Raw genomic sequence first — 25,142 nt, 5'->3', positions numbered from 1 at the left:
TGAGGCATAGGGAAATCTGATGCTATGTTCCTTATATTTGATTTCATTCCCCCCTTAAAGGAGAGTGACTGACATTCAGACACAAGACTCTCTTTTCAGAGTCACTGCACAGTGAGTGAGAAGCTGGTCTGTCAGCGTGTGCTGGTGTCATGACTATTCCATGCTGAGAAAACAACATCACTGCTAATTGAAACAGCAGAGATGATTACCAAGGCTGAAGCTTGAGAAGCAATACATACCAACACTGAAGGGGAAAGGGCTATTTATTTAGAAAAGTTCACCATCAAATTACTGGACAGGATGAACAATTCATGGAGCAAATCAACACTTAGTACAATCAAATAGGAATCCATTGTAATTTACTAGGCACTGTCAATGTGAACAAAGCTCCTTCAAAAATCTTCCACAGGATAAGCAACCATGATTGTGAAAAATCCATCTCTTTCTCTCTCTCCTTTTTTTGGGGGGGTTGATACCTCTTTCCAAGGTTTTCTGCATTATATTTAAGCATAATACAGGGTATCTGATGTTAGCAAACACCCAATTTAGCATTAACTTCTCTGGATGGAAATCGGAGCCATATGTTTATGTTAGTAATAGCAACACTATGTAATTTGATCATTTTTGAGCAGGCTGATGTAGTTTTATCTCAAAGAGGGAGTTCTGAGAGTTCGTATTTATTTTTGAAGCTTTGGCAGCTTTCAGTATAGAGGCTACACAAATTTTCTAATCTTGTTTAATTTCTCTATTGGTCTGACTGAGTTCAAATAAAATTGTGATTCTTCTACGCTTTGATTATGTTGAAGTATTTCTTGTCTGTCTCCTGGCACCAGAAGCAACTTTTTAATTGTTCAAAGTTGGAGTAGAGAAGCAGTAGTGTTCTTTGAGGTGGCTTTTATACTAGATTTCTGGATGGTTGAGATATTTTTAAAAATATAGTCAACCTTACTTCATTACTCCATTGTCACAAGGGTACAGAAACTCAGTGGAGAAGGGCATCTTTCCAAGGGCTCTTATGTGTACATAAACAGCTTTGACTCTGGGAGCCAGCAAGGGACACGTAAGACAAATGAGTAAAAAAAATTGCACATAGAGTAATTTTAATCCATTCCATTTTTTAAATACCACAATAAATTTAATTTTCACAATAAATTAAATAGCCATATTCAGTTTACAAAATAGAGTTACTTAGTGTGAAAGCAGTATTTACAACTATATACATTATGTACATGACATTTCTCTTTGTTGACATAGAACACGGAATTAAAGGGACTCAACTTTCCGACGTGTGATTGACATGCAACAAGTGACACCATGGTCCATACGGGAAAACGATAGTGCAAAATCACCACAGGAACTTTGGAATGATGTCAATTTTATGAGATAAGACATCCTTTTAAATAATAAGAAAATAGTATTTTCTGTTTTCATGGCATCAATTCAGCAACTGAATTAAAGAGTCAGCTTTCCCTTAGAAAAGTATGCATAACTGAATCCTCTACTTCCTGAAACTTCACAGCCATTGGTACATTTTCACACGTTCATCTTTTGGCTTAAATCTATGAAAATGGCAGGCGACAAATCCTGACTTGAAGGAAGACTAACTCTTTGAGAATAGCTGAAGTCACTTTTTCCCAGTACCACCACCTCTTCTTTTTCTAAATAGCATAAAAGATGCAACTGTGTAGACCGCAAATTGGTGGGTTTTTTTTTTTTGTAAATTTTCAGTAGAAAAAGAGCTGATCTTATATTTGGTCATACACTGCGTATGTACAAGTATACATGGAAAAATGACGTGGACAGTTGTGTCTAGGAAAAGTGCATATTTTAATCTAGAAGAGACATTGTCTGTCTCCAGGCACAACACACAGTGTTGTATGACTTATTATTTTAGGGCCAGTTCAATGTCCTCCCAGTGATCTGGTAAAATTTTTGATTGAAAGGGTGAAAGAATTTGCGCAATTTGGTAATGACAGAGGGGTCCACCTCGGGATGAATGCGCCCCTTGCTGCCCGCCAGGCACTTGTTAAAGATAATGTTAAATCGCAAGCAGTAAAACCCTCTGGTAGCATTGAAATACAAATTGTATTGACTTATCCTTGGGGGAAGATTTAGGAACTTCTCCACGAGTTGAAGTTCTGGTAGGGGTTCCGTGATGAGGCGATCTCCATCGACAATGTGGAATTGCTCAATTGGAAAGTACTTCAACCACCTTTCCAGATGTTTGGTGTAGATGCTGGTTCTTACTGCCTTGTATTTCGTGTTCACTTCGCAGGTATTAGGGTCTATGGCCAGCTTCTCAAACTTGTAATATGTTTTATTCTTCCTCTCCTTCCCCTCTAGCACCTGAGTGTAATCAGAAATAGCTCTTGTGGTTGGCTCCCTGACAATGATCAACAACTTGATGGATGAGTTCATTTTGTAAATCCTTTCCGGAACCTCCTCTGTGATAAAATATGCTGGACTCTTTTCAATTGTGATTTGCTGAGGGTAGGAAAAAGGCATCTTTTTCCTATACCACTCAATGCCCTTGGCATAATTCTCATCATTGTCAAAAAAGTGGATTTCTTGAGAGGCTTTGACCACTGCTGGATGGAGGTTCAGCATCTCAAGCAGGGCCCTGGTGCCTCCTTTCCTCACTCCAATGATAATGGCCTTGGGAAGTTGCTGGACCAGGTCATGAAGGTGTACCTGCTCCTTGGAAGAGTTGCCCTTCCGGAACTCGTGCAGCAGGCCACGCTTAAACTGCAGGGCGCGCAGGGGGAATTCAGCCTGACCACGGGCTCCGAATCGGCCTTCGATGGGGCAGATGGGTTGTAGCCTGTAAGCAACAGAGAGACACTCTAAGGAGCTCATTGCAACTAACTTCTCATTTCTCTGGTTCCTGCATAAAGAAAACCACTGTTCCCCGCCTGCTGCAATCTATAATCAACATATGTTTGGGAAATTTTATTTTAAGCAACCCTGTATTAAATGGAGCACACATAATTGATGGGATATTTTTATTAGTGCTTCTTAAAATTTTTATTCACCAAGCACTTAATTGACTATAGCATGTACTGACATTCACAGTACAGGACAGACAAGTGACACCAACCATACTAATAGCCTTTTAACAGCTCACCAGTTAACATCATTTAGAAAATATGAAAGATAGAAGATTAGAATCTTCAGCTGAGAGGCTAAAGGGCAGCTAGGAGGCCACGTCCTGTGGGTTTCGTGTTGTATTATTTTATTACAGCTCAGCTGCACTCATATAACTGAAAATCTTTGAGATAGAATCTGAAAAGAGGTCCCAGTTTCTGCCTTTGACTATTTGCGTCATCAACATGCAAAATTCCAATCTTGGCACTTGCTGAGCTTTTCATTTTATGAGAATTTCTGCCTTTGGCCCTGGGGACAGCTAGCAGAGTACATATTTCTTCTGCCTCTCTTTCTCTTTCTATCTAAAAAGGTCAGGCTTATGTTTTTACTTTGCTGAATGTAGGAGCAAATCCAATGCAATCAGCAAGTGCTGTATATCACCTATCACACCTGGGACCAGAAATCAACAAGACCTTGGCAGCCCCAGAAACCTGAGGTCCTCATTGCCAAGTGCACTTAAATCAGGGACTCAAATTTGTGAAGGAAGGAAGGCATTGGATGGAGCCAGAAAAGAGGATTTCCACTTCAACATTGCCTAAGCAAGGAGCAACCACAGCTGCTTTTTTTCAGAGAGAAAGGTGTGGTAACAATCACAATGATATTAGACTGGAGTGGCTATTTAATTTGGTGTGGCCAATTTATATGGTTAGTGAATTGAATTTTCTTTTGGGTATAGTCTAGAATTGAACTGAAATTCATTATAATTTTCCTGAGTTTACTTGAGAAGGCATTTTCACTTTCTTGTTAAAGGGTACAATATTAGTCAAAATGGCTGTTAAACCAATTCCTTCAACTGAAGCTTCTTGTTACCCTAATAATTTGGAGCTGATGTCCTCCTGTCTGTAGGGCAATGAGGCTGTCTCTTGCTTTTCCCAAGAGACCCCACTGAATCTTTTTTATTTTCTGTAATGTTTACAATTAAAAGGAGAAGGGAGAAACCTCAAGGTTATACCAAGGCATTCTGCAGAACTGAGGGGAAGGGGCTTTACCTCTGCTGTTTAAGCAGCTCTCTGTTTTAATGCTTATGAACATATTTTATTTTTCAGTGAGTTTTTTTATGATTTTTTTAAAAAACTTTTGCTCATTGTGTAAACCATGAACATATAGCACACTATTAAAAATATGGTTTATCAGTTAATATTTTAGAGAAAATGAATTTTGTTTTTATGGATTTGTTAATAGGATTGATAAGCTAGAGCTCTAAGTGGAAGACATAAAAGTAGCAATATATATATACTCAAAGTACGTTTTTAATTATGACATTGATTGGGATGTCACAAATTCATCTTTTAGGTCTTGTTGGGCTCTAGTTGAGAATTAAATCCAAATTCCTTAATCCATCCATTGAATGTAATAGATGGACTTTTCTCCTAGGCATCTTGAATGATGCTGTCCTTGGGAGAAGTAAGGAAACGGTCAATCAAATGTTTTGCTGTAGGACCTGATTCTCTCACAGAACTCAGGTTGAGAGAGGCTGAAACACTCTGCTTTGTTTGAGCTGGAAAGAAATTTCCCTACATCTAGAAAAGGCCATTTTCCTTCTTTCCTTTATTTACCTTTTATCATGGGAGCTCATTCCCCATCGAACAATTGCTTTTTGGATTTCCTTATTCAAAATAAGAGAAAATATCATATTATTTCTAATTCCTAGAGAGCAGGCATGGACCCCAGACTAAAAAATAAGAAATTTTAGGAGTGGAAAGGACAGTAGAAGGAACTGAGCTCAGCCTCCTACCAAGAGTGCAGGCTCTTCAGTTTCTAAAGGACAAGCTTATGTCAACATGTGCCAAGACTGCTCAGACTCTCAAGTGAGAGGTTTTGAGAAAGCAAAGCAATCCAAGTCCTTATAAAAGCTACCCCATTAGAGACTAGAGACCAGGTTAAAAATGAAAAGTTATCAACTAAATAACTAACGTGCTGATGATCATTAGATCAATTATTCAGATTAAATGATTAGAAAAAATTAAAACATTAGGAAGAACCTGATATAAAAGTTCCATTATGGACACAGGACAATGCACCACATCAAGGCTTTTCACTAACAACAAGCACTACTTTAGGGAACTACTTGGAGTCAGTGATAAGCTCTGGGCTATATCGGTTCCCATGGTTAGCCACTAGTGAATAGGAAGTTTACTCAGGAATTTTGAATTGAAAAGCATCAGAGGGTTCATTCTATCTATCAAAATTAACACTGGCTGAAGGAAAAAAACATTATTATATTACTTGTTAAATATTTGTGTGATAAGATCTATAGAGAAGAAAAATTGTAAGAAAGATATTTTTATTTTAGTGTGTGGCTGCACTTTCATAGGCCTTCCCTTGTGGCTCAGCTGGTAAAGAATCTGCCTGCAATGCGGGAGACTTGGGTTTGATACCTGGTTGGGAAGATTCCCTGGAGAAGGGAAAAGCTATCTACTCCAGTTTTCTGGCCCAGAGAAGTCTATGTGGTTGCAAAGAGTTGGGCACGAAATGGGAACTGAATTGTCTTTTAAGTACAAGAATTAATTTTAAAGGGCAAAGAAGGAAGCTTCACATTTCAGAAATTAACTTCTGTGTCCTTTCCAATCATTCCAGAAATGGGACAACCCAGAAGCATTCAATGTGAACCTAGCTGGCATTGCTGGGACTTCCGCAGGTCTAGTGCCTTTCAATGTTGGCTTAGTTAGAGCCAAACCCTAGCTCTGTAAATTTCCTCTCCATGGATTTTCCATTGCTTTCTGGGAATTACTCCGAGTGACAGCCTCCTTGTCTGTTATGTTCCGTTCCTAGAAACCAGAGCTAATTAACATAGTTAAAACTCCCCAAGTCTGCAGCCATCTTTCCAGGGCAATGGATTCCAAATTTGATGAGCTCCTTAACAGACTCATACATGATTTTAACTCTCTTGGTAGCACCGTAATTGTCCACTTATAAATTTCAAAATGTAAATACATAAATACATCATCACTATTTGGCTATGGCTAGAGGTCAACAACCAGATGCATGCATAGCTCTAGTAAATGACATTTTTACTGTACATTGCTTTATCCCTCTCTGAAAACAAACATCAACACACACAGAATACAAATAAATCTTGACGAACACCTTAGTTTGAGCAACTTGGATCTCTTTCTTCGAAAGGCTCAATAAATCAAAATTAATGCTGCAGAAAAATGTTTCTTGGGAATGTTGAGAGAGGAAAACAAATGGATAGATTTAAAATTATGTCCTAAGGCAGTTTAAATCAAGAGACATGTAAAGTCACATGGGCATGAGTATGTGTTTAATCACGTACCTATCCAAGCTCCCAACTCTGGCGACTAGATACAGGAGACTTCCAACGGCAAGGCTTCCCAGCACCAGGAGCTTCTGTCTCAGCCACGCCTGCTGTTTGAATAGCATGGCCCTCCATCAACCTTCAGGACTCCTGTAGCCTGAGAGACGGGGATAGAAGGGGACTTATCAGAAGTCATCTCTTACTGGCTCTGTTGACTGTCACAAAGCCATGCAGGGGTGGGAATACAGGGATTAAGTGATGTCACACAAAGAACATCAATGCCGCATCAACCTTAACAATGTTCATGGTACAACAGGTATTTGGCAAAACTTACTTTCCTTCTTTTGGTATGTGTTTTAAGATCAAAACTAAACTAGAGGCAAGATACTAACTAGAAGGACTTGCTGGGCAATTGTCAAAGTAAATTAAAATGCAAAAATCATTTTAAATAAATCTATCTATCTATCTATATATATAGAGTTGTTAATCATTCAAAAATACTGATAAAATGAGCAACTGAGCAACCTGAGTTTGAGCAGCAGGGCAACCAGGAAACTGAAGGTTCTTTTTGGTATAGGGGGATGAATATAGAAATTGGGATCCTCCCTCGGTAAGTTATCATTTGGGGCATAATAATGACATGTTTGACTGACATGGTTTTTGTTTTGTTTTGGTTGTGAATGGAGGAAGGGGGTGAGGTCAAAGGCTATGTCTTGGGACTTCCCTGGCAGCCCAGTCAGGACTCTGTGCTTCCAATGCAAGGGGTGCGGGTTTGATCCCTGGTTGGGAAATTGGGACCCCACAGGCTGAGTGGTACAGCAAAAATTAAAAAAAAAAAATTTTTTTTAAGCTATGTCTTTACTTACTGAGGTTATCAGTGGGAACTGTTACGACCTCAGATGTTTGGGGGCAGTGGCTCTAAGTAACTTGATGTTTCCCTTCATTGCCTCTGCCCAGACCTGGGTTGGAGTGACAGATTCTAAAATCATGCTCAGACTAGAAGCCCCTGCTACGTGACCCCCTCATGGCTCTCAATGAATTTAAATACGGTCAGTCTTACAGGTCTTGCTCTAACACCAAGACAGAAGCTTACATGGAAGCTTTGTTTTCTTTTATCTGAAATAGGGCTAGCTGAGGAGAGTAAGGCTTTATCAGTGCTGTTATTAAATTTTGGGGAAAAATTCAAGCTTCCAATTCAGGTTTTCATATTAAAAATAAATCCAATTCCCTTTCCAAGATAAGATTGTTCGCTTCTCACTGAAACTCAAAATAGTAACCCCAGAAGAGGGACTACAGCAATGTGTCATGGTGAGAAAATGTTTTGCTGCAATAGTCTCTCTGTATTTGCTAAGTGAAGATTTTCTCTGTGCAAAAGGATTATATACCTGGATTGACTGCTTGATTTATTCATTCATCAGGAAATACTGAGCACTGATAGCCTTCCCAGCTTTTCTACCAGGTTTATGGGGAATTCCAAAAAAGATCCTGAATGAGTCTTAGCCCTTGGAAAATTAGTAATGTGATTCAGGAATCATGAAACACCTTATCCACAATAATGTATGAATAAATGTTGGGGGAAATGGAAGGAATGTTCAGGTACGTGCCTTTGAGGAAGTACATAACTTGGCGAGGAGGCTGTAGGAGGGCATCCCAAAAGGGAGAGGGAAAAGAAGCATTTATCCAACACATAGTCACAAATATTTATTGGAAACAACTTATGTGCTACATTCTGCCCTGGGGGCCCCGGAGGCAGTGGCCAACGTGGGAGGCGACAGTCTAGTGGAGAAGAGAGAAACACCACCAGGAAATGCGGGAGTCGCATGCACCTTCAGATTGTGATAACACAAGGAAAGTCAAAGCGCAGTGAGAAAGAACAGTAGGGGGAAGCTACTTCAGTCCTTCCTGAAGAAGGGGCTTGGCTTATACCTGGAGCATGAGGACAGAGGAGGGCAAGAAGGTGGACTCAGCCAGAGGACCTGGAGCGCACTGTGGAGGGAAGGTGGGTGGCGAGTTTGAGAAGGGAAGGAAGGTTGGTGTGGCTCCACACAGGAGCTGAGGGGACAGGAGAAAAGGCTGAGAGCTAAAGGGAAGAGGAGGTGTTCACAAGGGTCTTTGCAGGCTCTGGGTGAGCTCAGGGCTCTGGCTTTGCACGGCCTGCCTTGTGTGTTGGTAAAATGAGGAAGAAAAGGGGGAAGAGTAGGTGAGGTTTGATGAGACCTGCTATGTGACAAGAATATCATCCAGGTGGTATTTCAGGGAATTGTCAGAAAAATCCTGTGAGGCACATACAGCTACTTCCATTTCATAAACAGGAGAAGTGAAGCACAGACAATTTTCTGCAGCTTGCCTGTGATCACACAACTGACAGGTAATGTGGAGGCAAAGGCAGTAACTTCTGTGGCAGAACTCAGGGCTTCACTGAAAGAATCCGTTTTCTCTCTCTGGGTTGACGTCTGAAGCCCTCAGTTAAATGGTTACCTGCCTTCAGCACAGGACTCTGATTCCTGTCAAAATGCAAATACTACAGTAATAGGTGGAACTGGGTGGTGGAAAGAAACCTGTGCTCAAGTCTCCTGGTTAAGTTCTCCCCTGAGTGAGATTCTAGTGGCTGCTCAGATTCCTTGAACCTTTGTTCCTTCTCTATAAAACGAGAATTTCAGAAAAAAACATCTATCTCTTTCATCAACTATGCTAAAGCTTTTGACTGTGTGGATTATGACAAACTGTGGAGAGCTCTTAGAAAGATGGGAATACCAGACCAGCTTACCTGTCTCCTGAGAAACCTGTGTGTGGGTCAAGAGGCAAAAGTTAGAACCCTGTATGGAACAACTGATTGGTTCAAGATTGAGAAAAGAGTACGACATGCTGTCTGCCGTCACCCTGTTTGTTTAGCCTATATGCTGAGCACATCATGAGAAATGCCATGCTGGATGAGTTACAAACTGGAATCAGGATAGGTGGGAGAAACATCAACAACCTCAGATATGTGGATGATACCACTCTAATGGCAGAAAGAGAAAAGGAGTTAAAGAGCCTCCTGATAAGGGTGAAGGAGGGGAGTGAAAAGCTGTCTCAAGACTAAATACTAAAAAAACTAAGTCATGGCATCCAGCCCTATTACTGCATGGCAAATAGAGAGGGGAAAGGTGGAAGTAGTGACAGATTTTCTCTTCTTGGACTCCAAAAATCACCGTGGATGGTGACGGCAGCCATGAAATCAGAAGACAACTCCTTCTTGGCAGGAAAGTGATGAAAAAACCTAGACTGTGTTGAAAAGCAGAGACATTACTCTGCTGACAAATGTCCATATAGTCAAGGCCATAGTCTTCCCAGTGGTCATGTATGGTTGTGAGAGCTAGACTGTAAAGAAGGCAGAACGCCAAAGACCCAATGCCTTCGAACTGTAGTGCTGGAGAAGACTCCTGAGGGTCCCTTGGACAGAAAGGAGATCAAACCAGTCAGTCTTAAGGGAGATCAATCTTGAACGTTCACTGGAAGGACTGATGCTGAAGCTGAAGCTCCAGTATTTTGGTCATCTGATGTGAACAGATAACTCATTGAAAAAGCACCTAATGCTGGGAAAGATTGAGGACAGAAGGAGAAGAGGGTGTCAGAGGATGAGATGGCTGGATGGCATCACCAATGCAATGAGCATGAACTTGGGCAAACTCCGAGAGATGGTGGGGGACAAGGAGGCCTGGCCTGCTGCCGTCCATGGGGTCGCAAAGAGTCAGACATGACTGGGCAACTGAACAACAGCAACAACGACAAAAGGAGACCAGTCTCTAACTTCCCCACTCCTTAGGGCTACAATGAGAATGAAGTAAGTTTTCTACAAGTGACATCACTATTCAAAGGCCAGACTAACATAAGGGATTATGTGTCATTGTGCGTGCGTGCATGCTAAGTCCCTTCAGTCGTGTCTGGCTCCTTGTGACCCTACGGACTGTAGCCCACCAGGCTCCTCTGTTACCCAGGATTGGGTTTCCATGCCCTCTTCCAGGGGACCTTTCGGACCCAGGGATCGAATCCATGTCTCCTGTGGCTCTTGCATTGCAGGGGGGTTCTTTACTGCTGAGCCACTGGGGAAGCCCAAGTGTTACTGTATCTTAGTGTAAATGAATTCACTGTGTGCTTACAAACAGTATGACAGAGTAAAAGCTGTGAGGTGATTGAAGAGGGATGGCTACAAATGGGAGAGGTGGGAAAAGCAATGGTGAAATGTGCTTGCCCGTGGCCTCAACAGAGGTCAGCAGCCTCACGCAGAGGAGCAACTTGGAAGGAGGCTGGGGTCGCTTGGCCTCCTCTGCTACCTAAGTGTAACACCCATTGTTGTTGTTCAGTTGATAAGTCGTGTCTGACTCTTTTGCAACCCCACGGGTGGTAGCCCACCAGGCTTCTCTGTCCATGGGATTTCCCAGGCAAGAATACTGAAGCCGGTTGCCATTTCTGTCTCCACGGTATCTTCCTAACACAGGGTTCTTTACCACTGTGCCACTTAGGTGAAATCTCTTTCTGTTTTGTGTGTGAATGCACACTCAGTCATGTCCAACTCTTTGCGACCCCATGGACTGTAGCCCGCCAAGCTCCTCTATCCATGGGATTTTCCAGGCAAGAATATTGGAGTGGATTGCCATTTCCTTCTCCATCTGTTTTATAATCACTCAGATTATGTGCTAAGAGTATCAGAGCAGCCTCAGAATAAACTGTGTTCAAGAAAAACCAAAGATATTTGGTACATTTAACATTCAAGATGCCTCTGTGGTTTTCTGTGACATGAAGTGCTCAAGCCTGTGCCATGATAGAGTCTTAAAAGCTGGGAGCTACAGGTCTTGATCCAGGAGTACAACCAAAAAGAAGACATGCCGCCTGATCCTTACAGACAATGCCATTAAACTGGGGAGAAGGTTAACTGCTTCTCCAATCCCCTAAGTCCCTGTCCCTTCCCAGCTCTGTATGCCAGCTTAATGGATAGTTTAATAATCTTTCATCAGAGCACTCACACTGGTAATAGGCAATTTATATAAAATTAAAGTTTTTAAAAATATATTATCTCTTTTTATTAAAAAAAGTTAAAGACCTACAGTGACATTTAAGCCCTCCTTTATCTCCAGTTTTCTATCTCCCAGTGTCTTTCATTTTGCATGCCAAGAACAGCACAATTATAGTTTCTCCAGACTACGAATGGTTTAATAGACATGGTATCTTAGCTGAACAAAGAAGAGTATCTAAATAACAGAGTATGTGGCCGGAGATGACAAATTGTAGAGACATCTGGCTGTTTCTCCAAAGCAGCACTAAGCAAAGAAGGAAATGATCCCCAAGCTCACACAAATAAGGGAATTCAAAAAAAGTAATAATAAAGATACACTCAAGTGGTGTTCAAAGGCTCATAAACATAGTTACTGCAAGCCCCTGGTACTAGTAAAAACGGTAACAAAAACAACAGCAGTCAAGTTCATTAAAAATGACTGAACTTGTATACCAGAATTATTCCAAGGAAATTTTAACTGTCTTCTGAGTATTAGCTCATTTATTCAGGGCAACAGCCTTATGGGGTGGACAGGAACCACATTTATTCTTTCTTTTTTTTAAGATTTATTTTTTACTAATTTACTTTATTGGAGTATAATTGTTTCACAATGTTATGTTAGTTTCTGTTGTACAGCGAAGTGAATCAACTGTGTGTGTGTATTCTGTCACTGAGTCATGTCCAACTCTTTGTAAACCCATTGACTGTAGCATGCCAGGCTCCTTTGTCCATGGGGTTCTCCAGGTAAGAATACTGGAATAGATTGCCATTTCCCTCTCCAGGGGATCTTTTGGAATCAGGGATTGAACCCCTGTCTCCTGCATTGGCAGGTTGATTCTTTACCACTAAGTCACCAGGGACATGTATACATATATCCCTCCCTCTTGAACTGCCCCCAGCCCGCCTCTCTAGGTCGTCACAGAGCACCGAGCTGAGCCCCTGTTACACGGCAACTTCCCACTGGCTGAGTGTCTCACACATGGCAGTGTAGATACAGCAGTGCTCCTCTCAATTTGCTCCGCCCTCTCATTCTCCTGCTGTATCCTAAAGTCTGAGGAACCACATTCATTGAGCCCTGGTCTCTGTGTTTCTTTCATATTTATCATCTCGTGTAATACAACAGGCCTGTGAAGTATTATTCATTCTATTTTTTTCCGATGGAAACTAAAAAACAGAGAGATGAACAAATTATTTACCCAAGGGCATATACGGCTGGTAAATACAGGAGGATTTAAATTCAAAATTCTCTGATCTCAAAGAACATGAGCCCTTGATTGCAGTGTCACTCCCTCAGCTTTGGATGCTCACCTGAGAGGCTCCTTTTTTGTTGTTTTTTTATTAAAATTTTCTTCCTGTTTTATTGAGATATAATTGATGTAGAGCATAGCATAAGTTTAAGGTGTACACATAATGATTTGCGTGACATCCATCATGAAGTGATTATCACACTATATTTAGTGACTACCCATCATGTCACAGATACAAAATAAAAGAAAAAGAAAAAAAAATTTTTTTCCTTGTGATGAGAAGTCAGCAACTTTCATATATAAGATACAACAGTATTAATTACATTTATCATGTTGTACATTATACCCGTAGTACTTACTTATGTTATAACTGGAAGTTGACCATCTTCATCCAACCCCTGCCTCTGGTACCACAATCTGATTTCTTTCTGTGAGTTTGTGTGTATACTTATTTTTTGAAGTATGATTGACCTACAACACTATGTTGTTTCTAATGCACAACACAGGGATTTGATATTTCTGTACGTTTAGAAATGATCACCACTGGGAGACTCTTAATAAATGCTTGTTTACTGACTGATGAGAACAGATAAAACCACTTTTAACTCACCCTAAATTTCCTTCCATTGTATCTTGAAGTAGAAGACAAGGAGATGAAAACCAAAAGAGGAAAATGTTTTTATGAAGGGGTAAATAAAAAGGGCTATTTATGTGGCTTTAATATAATAAAAGGAAGAAAAATATTTATAAACAATGATAATGAAGGTAATATTTTTATAGTTTACAAAGTATTTTTCATATTCGGTAAACTGTTTATGATTAAAAGCAACCAAAATCATGGGATCTCCACTTATTTTCCCAATAATTCAAAAACTGACTCTCCTTTTGAAAGATTTTATAGAAGATGATCAAAATAGCTGGTTCTGTCACTCAGTTCAGATTCTCACGTTCTGTTGTCTGTAAGATCTTGGTTACATATGTCTGTTGTCCCCTTATTATCAGCCTGTCTCATCTTTCCTACCCCCAGCTCTTCTCCCACATCTTTCCTTTCCCCTGCTCTTCTCCCCACAGCTTGACTCAGTGCCTGGGTCCTCATCTGCTGATGCGATTGCCCAGCCCAGAAACTTTGAAATCCATCCTCCTTGGCTCTACCCCGCCAGTAAAATTCCATCTCCAAAGTACTATTAGGATCTACCTGCTTCTCCACACTGTCATCCGTGACTGCCTTGGTACAGGCTGCACTCTCAGATTTTATAGGCTCCTAACTGGTCTCCCCACGATTAGTTTTGTTTCTGCCTCAATTTATTCTCCATATTGAAGACAGAGCGGTCTTTCTAAACAGAAATTTGATCATATTGCCTTCAGGCTTAATACTCTAATGGGTCCCTATTCTCCACAGGGTTTTAAAGGCCTTTTACCTTTTCTACCACAATTCCTCACCAACATGACCTCGCCCCAGTACGGGCATGTGCAAACTTCAGCATACAGAACAGCTTGCAGTTCTTTTGAATAGATCATGGCCATTTTTGCATCAGGGCCTTTCCACAGAAGGGTCCCAGAGCCTGAAAACAGTAGCTGTGCCTCATCTATCAGTGACTTCTCTATTGGGTCTGGGGCACCAATAGATAGTGTCCCAGTAGGATAATAACAGCCTGCCCTGAAGAACTTCTGTGAGGGGCAAAGGAGTATGTAGAGTAATTAGAACACTGGCACAGCATAATACTCAATAAACATTAGCCACATATACTGATGCTGACTTCTCTCCAGGTCTTGGATTAATTCCTATCTTTCAGATCTTAGGCTCCTTGGGAAGGTTGGCTTACAGGTTTCTTCTATGTGTCACAACAGCATCCTTTATTTAATTCTATTGAAACCACACTTTAATTGCTTGTGTATTGTGTGTCTCTCTAACCAGAATGTAACTTCCATGAGATGAATGACTGTGCATTGTTCATTATTGTATCACCAGCACTTTAAGGGTCATAGATACTCTGTAAATAATTACTGAACAACTGAATCAGCTAGATGGAATGAACTTTGACTATCTTAAACAGCTATGGTATCTAGATACCACATCTCTTTAAGTAGGTAATAGTAGTTTATCTTTGTATAGTACTTTGCAGGTTCATATATGCTGCTGCTGCTGCTGCTAAGTCGCTTCAGTCGTGTCCAACCCCGTGCGACCCCATAGTCGGCAGCCCACCAGGCTTCCCCGTCCCTGGGATTCTCCAGGCAAGAACACCGGAGTGGGCTGTCATTTTCTTCTCCAATGCATGAAAGTGAAAAGTGAAAGTGAAGTCGCTATATGCCTGCTGCTGCTACTACTAAGTCACTTCAGTCGTGTCCAATTCTGTTCGACCCCATAGACGGCAGCCCACCAGGCTTCCCTGTCCCTGGGATTCTCCAGGCAAGAACACTGGAGTAGGTTGCCATTTCCTTCTCCAATGCATGAAAGTGAAAAGTGAAAGTGAAGTCGCTCAGTCGTGTCCGACTCTAGCGACCCCATGGACTGCAGCCTGCCAGGCTCCTCCATCCATGGGATTTTCCAGGCAAGAGTACTGGAGTGGGGTGCCATTGCCTTGTCCGCACTATATGCCTATAATAACCTAATTTCCCGCACCTTTTTATTTTGAAAAAGAGTTTTGAGTGCTTACATATCCTTCATCTAGATTTACCAGTTGTTAATTTTTGACACGTTTGCTTTATCTTTCTTTGTAGAAACATTTATTATTTTTATCAAATCATTTGAGAGTAAGTGGCAGATTATCAACAGTGCAGGATGCTAGAAGATCCCCACCTGAATTCACACCAAGTCCTGTGATATAAGTGGGGCAGTGGGTATTCTTGGGTCTCAGGGAGTGAAATGAACTGCTCAAAGCCTCAGACTATTAAGCCTGGAATTGCTAACTGCTAGTTTCGAGCTTTTTATACTCTACAACTCTGCCTCCCTGTTAAGTTCATTTAATGCTGAAAATGTTATAATAGGGTTTGTTAGTAGAAATAGATATATCATTTATCTTTTCTTAAACATTCAACTTGTACATTCTGATGACTTAGGTATCAAAAAAAAAAAAATTGGAAAAGTGGCAAATGAGAAAATTTTCTAAGGAGATTTCTTGTCCTGTCTCCTATTTTACTTTTCTTTTCTCAATTCTTTTAAAGAAATAAAAATGGAGAAAGTTCTTTTTATACAATGAATAGTGGCAGCATCTGATGATGCCCACCCATCGGAGGGCTGGAGCTGGCTCACACTTTGCAAGCCAGTTGTTAAAGCCTTGATTAAGAACTACATCACAGAAATTCAGTTAAAGAAATTAAGAAAAAAAGGCAATAAATATAAAAAACATTATTTCCTAATTATTGTACTTTTTTTACTATTATCTGTGCTCTTGAAGTTAAGTTTATTATACAGTGGAGATACTACTGTGCAATAGTATCTCTGTGCAATTAGGTCTCTTCCTAATTCCACACTTAGTAAATTCATGTGGATAGTTTAAAATTGGCCACGGAGGGAGGATTTATACAACTGATACTGGCAAACGCTACAGACCATCCCCTCTCCCCAAGAGCAGGTTGCACATACTAATTATGTCCCATTCAGTTTCTGTTTTATGTATTCATTAATCACATGTTTTCTGAGAACCCACTGAGTGTGTTGTGTGCTGCCAAGTGCTGTTAGGAAAAAGGAGACTGTACCTATCCATCTACTCCCCTTCCCTTTTTAGCCTCCTCCATTCTCTTCCCTTTCTAAAGAGGCCTATATTCATTTGGAGGCCCCAGTAATCCCTTTTTTCTATTTTCACCTTTCTAGGTCTTTTCTCCTCGGCTTTCTGTGCCTCCTTCAGGTTTCTCTCTGCATCCCACTGCTATGTTCTTTAAATAACAGAGCTTAAGAAGAAAGAAAGCAGTGCTGGTTTTCATATCATTGATAACAAAAGTACAGCTATATGTCTTCAAAAAACCTTTTGAGTATTTAATAAACCTGTAAAATAATTTATAATTAGTTTGCATGCAACATGATTCTAAAAGCCTTCATTCTTGGGCAGGCTAACATTTTCTTAAATAATGGTATTATTAACGTGCTTATTTTCCTGGGCTCTAAAATCACTGCAGATAGTGACTGCAGCCATGAAATTAAAAGATGCTTGCTTCTTGGAAGAAAAGCAATGACCAACCTAGACAGCATATTAAAAAGCAGAGACATTACTTTGCCAACAAAAGTCCATCTAGTCAAAGCTATGGTTTTTCCACGTGTGGATGTGAGAGTTGGACCATAAAGAAAGCTGAATGCCAAAGAATTGATGCTTTTGAACTGTGGTGTTGGAGAAGACTCTTGAGAGTCCCCTGGACTGCAAGGAGATCCAATCAGTCAATCCTGAAGGAAATCAGTCCTGAATATTCATTGGAAGGACTGATGCTGAAGCTGAAACTCCAATACTTTGGCCACCTGATGCGAAGAACTGACTCATTTGAAAAGACCCTTATGCTGGGAAAGATTGAAGGTGGGAGGAGAAGGGGATGACAGAGGATGAGATGGTTGGATGGCATCACTGACTCAATGGACATGAATTTGAGTAAACTCTGGGAGTTGGTGATGGACAAGGAAGCTTGGTGTGCTGCAGTCCATGGGGTTGCAAAGAGTCAGACACGACTGAGCAAGTGAACAGAATTGAACGTGCTTCAAAGCATTGCTCTTTTTATTACCTGAGACTCCTCTTTTTTCTGAGTTGCAATCTTTCTTTCAGGACCAGAAGGGCTCCATCAAATTCTGACCTCAAGATAACTGCCTACATTACCATTCATCAACAAATGTTTGCTCAGTGCCTGCCATATGCCAGGGACTGAAGATGCCAGGAATGATGTGGAGGACCCATATCCTGCTTTATTACTCTCATCTTCCTGAATTCAAAGTCAACTGTTTTACAAATGCAAGGAAACTGTATCTTTCCTTACACACAGAGCTCTGATCCTCTTGAACTGGCAGTGAAGGAAGACTCCTCACAGGGAGAGGGTCTACTGGACCCTAGAGTCTCATCACTTGGCCCTAAGACCCACTCCCCTTGGATGGTCCTGCCTTCTACCCAAGTAGCCGCAGTCAGACTACTCTCTAAAATACACCAGTCTTCTCTTAACAAGACTCTTCTCTTCAAGATGTCCTTCAAGTGAAGACTTTGTTGGGGATGTTTAGACCAGCATTTGCCAAAGGAACAACTTGCAGCTAGACTGGGCTAGCTCTTGGGCATGTAACCTGTGTATTTGCAGGGCTCTGTGTCCAGAAGGGCCCAGTGCTTGAATTAATTTTCTGCTGTCACTGTCTTGAAATTCTTAATAATTTTTGACAAGAAGTCTACTTTCATTTTGCAGTGGGTCCCACAAATTATGTGTACAGTCCTGCCACCAGACCTTTGGGCCTTCAGAGAATGGATTACTTGTGTGTAAGCTGTGGGTCTGCACAGTGGTGCCTCCTTTTTCCAGACACTTGGCTTTTAGAGAGACACTGTCTTAACACCATCACGTAGGAACACAGTCCTTCACATCTTGTTACAGCATTGGGATTCCATTCCCCTTTATTTCTCCCTCTTAGTTCTGTGGTCCTCCCTGAGGCCCATCTTTTTCTTGGGTACCCAACCCTGGGAATAGTGCCTGCCTTCAGAAACAAGGTAGCTATATACAAAGCCTTACAATCCTAAGTACAATGACCCTAGATTTAGTGTGTGACACACAAGAATAATGTGGTCACACACACACACACACACACACACACACTCCCCCTCCAGCAGGGGGAATCCATTACAACAGATTAGTGGGAGGAAATCCTCTGAAGTGAAAAGGGAACTATTATCATCCCAATCATGCAGATGAGAAAATGCAGAGACCCAAGAACTACAGAATCTGCTCTTATTGGATGGCAGAAAAATGTCTCCTCCCCTCGCTGCTCCCTTTAAAGTAAAACAAAACAGGAAGCTCAGACTATATTGCTCATCTGCTTTGTGATTTTGGGTTAGTCACTCACCCTCCCTGTTCTTCTGATTTTTCCTCCGAAGAAACAAAGGGCTTGGAAAAGACGAGTTTAACAATCCCTTCTGGGTCTAAACTCACACACTAAGGGATTCCATCAGATTAGCACTAAATAAGTGATCTTATCATGAAACACTAATTGTCAGGAAGTAAAGACAACTGCAGTGGTGGTGGTGGGGGTGTGAAACCAGTGCCTGAGGTAAATATCAATGTTTAAGTTTCATTTTAAATAGTCTTGAACTCTTTCAAGATGGCTCTATCACATTCTACTGCCTATTACTGTGAAAAGTGATTCTCTCATTCAAAGACATGAAATTTCTTTGAAAAGAAACTGACACTTAAGAAAGATTCTACTGATTAGCTTTCAATTTGCCAGGCTGTCAGGGAGCCCATAGGAATCACATTTTGAAAAAAATTAACCAAGGGCAGCTGAGGAAAATTGTTGTAAAGAATTCTCTTTTCTTCTATTAAAATGATCACGCAAGAGAGCTGTTAATGAGAAAGAAACAAATGAAGAGGGGCTCAAGAACAAGGGCATGGGAAGTGGTATCCTGCATGTGTCAAGTTGAATGTAGAGATGCCAGTGTAGATTAAGAGGAAAAGGAACACCATTTGTTAAATTAAGCAGAAAATGTATCAGCCAGGATACTCATAATTGCTCTATCAAATGGCTAAGGAAGCTATTTATCTCTTTGTTTCTTCAGTTAACCATGAAGGGTCAATATTAGAAATGAAAACGAAAAAGGTTGATAAATTATACAGAACTGTGGAGTTTATTACTGCTCCGTGCTGAGGGCTTATCCTCCTGGGAGCTACTGCAGGAGCAGCTTTGAACAAATTCCAAAATTTCAAACGGGTTCTTCATTTCTTCTCTCCATTCAGCTTCTGATATCGTGCATACATAATTTACCACAGCTACCATTATTGCTGTAGCTTGAGTAGTCCTCTGGCTCTCTGTCTGCAGGAGGATACTCATTTTGCATTTGTAATTACTAAACTTAAAAGGAGCCAGTAGATTCTGTTTCTGTTTCAGGGGTCTCATTTAGTAGACTGATGTTTTAAGGAAAGAGATAGGAACTGAATTTTATTTTGGCATGTAATACCAATTATTCTTAATATCAGTATCTCATTGGTATATGTAACTAATGTTTATAGAAGAAGGGTGGTGTTTTTTCCTTCCTAAAGTTTCTTTTCACTTTATTAAAATAGATGCTGGAGTTTAGTAAACTTGTCATGCTGGCAAGTTCAGAAGCAGAATCTCTTCTCTAATCTTATATTTATACAGAAAAGTGTGAGTTGGGCAGGTAATAATTATACAGTGATTAAGTGAAGATACATGGTTCAAACAGATCTTTCCAATAATTTAGGCTCAAGACGTTAAAGAGGTCAAGTTAACTGAATAAGCCCTTCCCTCTGCTTTGTATATCAGTTTGATAGTAATTAGTTCTACTTGTCACACTCAATAACAGTTGAGTGTATTTATTGCAAAATCAAGTATAGTATTAATTAACAGACAAAAAGTCAACTTTTAAACCCAATTTCTTACCTCACAAATTTTGTTTTATTTTTGGTAAGGATCAAGAAATGATATATATATAAAATACCTCAAGGCCACAAAAGTGAAGAATTAAACCTTTAGCAGACTGATGACACTGATGACTGCGAATGCACAATATTCAAATCTCAAAGTTGCACTCAGAAAATTCAACATGTTTAACATAAAATTTAAGTGAATTTATATAGGTACAACCTCCTAAAAACTTTAGAGAGAGATTTCCACTTAATCATGAAAACACAGTGTTCATAAAGTTACTATCTATTTGTGTAGCACTTTGCAGTTTTTAAAGCTCTAGTTTAAACATTATTTTATTGGATTTTTCACAGAAAAGATATGACGTAACTATTTTATTCTCTATTCTCTAAATGAGGAAACAAGTGCCTGGTTGTTTAGTACTAGGTCCACTTAGCTAATGACTGGCGGAGTTCAAAATAGAATCTAGCTGTATTGACTTAAGTATTCGTGGGAAAATTCATCCTCTTTCTATGAAGATTTGGCATTCATTTTAGAGCCAGGCCTAGATGCTCACTCATTAGTACAAATCTAATCCTTGGGTGCTATAGATTTTGAGAGTTCCACAGTGATTTTTGTCAAAGTATAGAGCTTGGAAGAAAAAAGAGGTATAAAGTAATTTGGAATTAATAAGTGTTGATATCCTTTCTCTCTCTCTCTGGTTGAGTCATCCATTCTTCCCAGAAAAATATCCAGATAGGATGAGAAGGATGACAACACATTCATCAAGGATAGGAAAAGAGGAAATAAACCAATTAATTGAATAATTCTTGAGAATAACAATCATTATGCCAATTATGAACTTAGGACATTAACTTTAATCACCTCCTCCCAGTCATATGTACACTATGAGTCAGGATATTCATTCTAATGGGATTCCCTGGCCCCTCCTAAGTTAGATTTTACTTTTGTTATTACTGCTTTATCAAACATTGCTTGTTTAGATTTATCCGTATTTATCAATATCATGAGAATTTCCATTAAATGAGACTGTTGAGGGTTTTTTTTGGTTTGTTTTACTCATAGTTGTCTTATTTCTTGCTTGTTCTGTGTTTCTTCACTCTGGATTGTTCATTTTCTAGGGAACTTTATTTAAGCCAGAAAATCTGTTTTTTTTTTTTTTTAATAAAGCAATTTTACAAATATGTGCAGTACACATTTAACTACTAGACATCTAAGTTTGCTTTCAGCTTTTCTCCATTATCAGGAGTAATGCAATGCATATCCTTGTATGTCTTCTACTACCAACAGACACTATCTGATTCAAACACAAACTGAGTAATAAGGTGATCATCTCATAGAAAACATGATTTTTTAAATTGTATTTTAGTTGCTTTACAATGTTGTGTAGTTTCTGCTGTACAGCAAAGTGGCAGTTAGACATGTACATGACATTTATACGTATACACATATCTACTCTTTTTAAGATTTCCTTCCCATTTAGCAGGAAGCTTGGGTTTAATCTGAGCCTTTCAAAGGAGCTACAGATTTTCTTCTGCTAGCTGCATGAAGGCATCATGATCCTCTGGGATGATGCTTGGGGTTTTTTGGCCCACATCTGCAGCATGAATTAGAATGCCAAACTCAAGGTGGGAACAATTTGTGATTATGAGTCCTCAGGGAACTTTGTCCTCTTGCTCTGTGCCAAAATTGATTTCCTTGTGGAAATTAGGGTCTATTTCTAATTCATTCTTACAATAATAGTATAGTCTTCTAGAGTACTATTTTCATGAGTGTCTCTTATTAGATTTCTTGCACTGACCAGCTCCCATGCTTTTTCTCAAAGCTAAGCCCACATAACCATCAAAGTAAAAGCTAAAGTATTCTAAGGTTTGGCAGACATTCTGAGAGTTATTTTCACTTGGAACTTACTTCCTAATCATTCCTCATTTTATTTCACTTCTGGGCTCCACTGATTCCTTTCTTTCAAGTAGCTTTTACATATATACTAATCCTTTCACAGATTAGTATATACTTATAGAGGCAGACATATAGTTCAGTTACTTCACCATACATTTTAGTTATTTCAGTAGCGAGTTAATAGAAGGAACTTATTTGACCACATTACCAGAAATGAAAGTCTCTTCTATTCTTTTTCCCTTGCTGCTGCTAAGTCACTTCAGTTGTGTCTGACTCTGTGCGACCTCATAGAGGGCAGCCTTCCAGGCTCCCCCATCCCTGGGATTCTCCAGGCAAGAACACTGGAGTGGGTTGCCATTTCCTTCTCCAATGCATGAAAGTGAAAAGTGAAAGTGAAGTCGCTCAGTGGTGTCCGATTCTTAGTGACCCCATGGACTGCAGCCTACCAGGCTCCTCTGTCCACGGGATTTTCCAGGCAAGAGTACTGGAGTGGGGTGCCATTGCCTTCTCTGTCTTTTTCCCTTAGACTCATATAAATTTCTTTCCTATCTCTCTAACTAGTCACTCAGCTAGGACAAAATTTGTCCTTTTATAGACAAAGAAATTTTGTTTGTTTCTTCTTGTAGAGTGGCAAAAGCTTCTTTCAACTTCCAAGGAAAAATGAAATAGTTCCACTTGAAATGTATTTTGATAGGATAGTAAGGGCATAGTAGGTGTGGAAGAATTCTTCATTTCTCCCATGACCTTTGTGCCTGATGTTCCTCCTGCAATTATGTTATGTGACAAAGCAAAATGATTTTTCAGATTGTAATTAAGGTTGCTAATCAGTTGACCTTAAGATAAAGAGACCACCCAGGCAGGCCTAATCTAATGAGAGGAACTCTTTAAAAGCTGGGTATTTTCTCCAGCAGGTAGCAGAAGGGATAATAATTAGAGAGGTTCCAAGCAAAAGAAGGATTTGACATGCTGTCAAGAGCTTAAACAGAGAAGGCAATGGCACCCCAATCCAGTACTCTTGCCTGGAAAATCCCATGGATGGAGGAGCCTGGTGGGCTGCGGTCCATGTGGTCGCAAAGAGTCGGACACGACTGAGTGACTTCGCTTTCACTTTTATGCATTGGAGAAGGAAATGGCAACCCACTCCAGTGTTCTTGCCTGGAGAATCCCAGGGATGGGGGAGCCTGGTGGGCTGCCATCTCTGGGGTTGCACAGAGTTGGACATGACTGAAGCGACTTAGCAGCAGCAGCAGCAGCAAGAGCTTAAGGTGCAAGGACTTGGAGAGCAACTTCTGGGAACTGACAATGAACTCTGGCCAGAAACATGGGAACATTATTCCTACAACCACAAGGAACTAGATTCTGTCAACCATAGAATGTCCTTGAAAGCAGATTCTTTCCCAGAGTCTCTAGGTAAGAGCCTAATCAAGCTGACAGCTTGATTTCAGTCTTGTGAGATTCTCCAAAGAGAATCCAGTTGAGGCCACCTGGACTTCTGATCTACAGAACTGTGAGCTAATAAATGGGTGTTCAGTTCCGTCGCTCAGTCGTGTCTGATTCTTTGCGACCCCATGAATTGTAGCACGCCAGGCCTCCCTGTCCATCACCAACTCCCGGAGTTCACCCAGACTCATGTCCATTGAGTTGGTGATGCAATTCAGCCATCTCATCCTCTGTCGTCCCCTTCTCCTCCTGCCCCCAATCCCTCCCAGCATCAGGGTCTTTTCCAATGAGTCAACTCTTTGCATGAGGTGGCCAAAGTATTGGAGTTTCAGCTTCAGCATCAGTCCTTCCAAAGAACACCCAGGACTGATCTCCTTTAGAATGGACTGGTTGGATCTCCCTGCAGTCCAAGGGACTCTCAAGAGTCTTCTCCAACACCACAGTTCAAAAGCATCAATTCTTTGGCACTCAACTTTCTTCACAGTCCAACTCTCACATCCATACATGACTACTGGAAAAACCATAGCCTTGACTAGACGGACCTTTGTTGGCAAAGTAATGTCTCTGCTTTTGAATATGCTATCTAGGTTGGTCATAACTTTCCTTCCAAGGAGCAAGCGTCTTTTAATCTCATGGCTGCAGTCACCATCTGCAGTGATTTTGGAGCCCAAAGAAACAAAGTTAATAAAATGGGTGTTAGGTTGTGCTATTTGTAGTCATTTATTATGCAGCATTAGAAAACCAACATAGGTATATTCCCCCACCATCTGTAATTTAAGGAAAACAAAAAAGCAGTAGAGATTTCTCTCTGTAGCTTTCTTCTCATAGAATACTCAGTGCCAAATTGGGAAGGCTTGCCTTCAAGAGACACATTGTACCTCTGACAATGTCAGCTCTTATTCTCAAACTTCAAACAGAGAGGATAATACAAGAGTTTGCTATTGGCAAGAAAAGGTCAATTTAGTGAAATCTTGGATACTTTTCACTGAAAAGGTAGATCATTATATCTGATACTGAGTCATCAGTACTCTGAATTATAATGTACAAGCTACTGCCTTCATATGGCTCTCTCAGAAGTCAATACCTCTGTGTCTTGTTCTCAAGCTGAAGCCACGTTCCCCAACACTCACCTCTGTAAGTGGGCTTCTTTTCCTGGTCTCTGCAACAAAGTGGAACACTGTTCATTTAACTAGGTTTTGACCTTCCCTTATCCCAATTTCTCCTTATTCACCTTTCAACTTCCTTTCTTATGATGTATCCATATAGACTCTAAATTTGGCCAATATCTAGTTTCTAAAACATGCCAGATATCTTGCTAATTTCCTTCATGCCCATCCTTCTACTCATGATATCCTTTCTCTATGTCCACTTGTAGAAACTCTGCTTATTCTTCAGTATTCAGCTCTGAGATAACTTCCTCCAAGAACATTTTCTAGATTCTTCCAGGCAGAATTGTATATTCCCTCTTCTGTGTTTCCAAAGCATTCAAAATCAGGTTTTTCTCTCTGTTGTGTAAATGCCGGCTTTTCCAATAATGTTAAGTTACATTAACAACAACTGTTCACATTTTTA

General features: G+C 40.4%; 1 protein-coding gene across 5 annotated transcripts in view; it reads right to left on the bottom strand.

Annotated features, from left to right (window-relative positions):
• Nucleotides 1–1,083: 1,083 nt before the first annotated feature.
• The window catches only part of HS3ST5 (heparan sulfate-glucosamine 3-sulfotransferase 5), a 298,567-nt gene continuing 274,508 nt past the window's right edge, over nucleotides 1,084–25,142 (bottom strand). For all 5 annotated transcript variants that reach the window (XM_086317205.1, XM_086317207.1, XM_086317206.1 and 2 more), the window contains 2 exons: nucleotides 6,422–6,560; nucleotides 1,084–2,821 (listed from right to left, as the gene is read on the bottom strand). In XM_086317205.1, coding sequence (XP_086173331.1) covers nucleotides 1,891–2,821; nucleotides 6,422–6,528 — 1,038 coding nt within the window. In that variant the 5' untranslated portion in view covers nucleotides 6,529–6,560 and the 3' untranslated portion in view covers nucleotides 1,084–1,890. The remainder of the gene's footprint in view (nucleotides 2,822–6,421; nucleotides 6,561–25,142) is intronic.

The sequence above is a fragment of the Bos grunniens genome, chromosome 9, assembly GCF_055505025.1.
Source record: "Bos grunniens cultivar Pamir isolate PY7600 chromosome 9, Bosgru_T2T1.0, whole genome shotgun sequence".
In the NCBI taxonomy this organism is placed as follows: domain Eukaryota; kingdom Metazoa; phylum Chordata; class Mammalia; order Artiodactyla; family Bovidae; genus Bos; species Bos grunniens.
The sequence above is the reverse complement of the archived record's forward strand: the minus strand, read 5'-3'. Positions and strand labels throughout refer to the sequence as shown.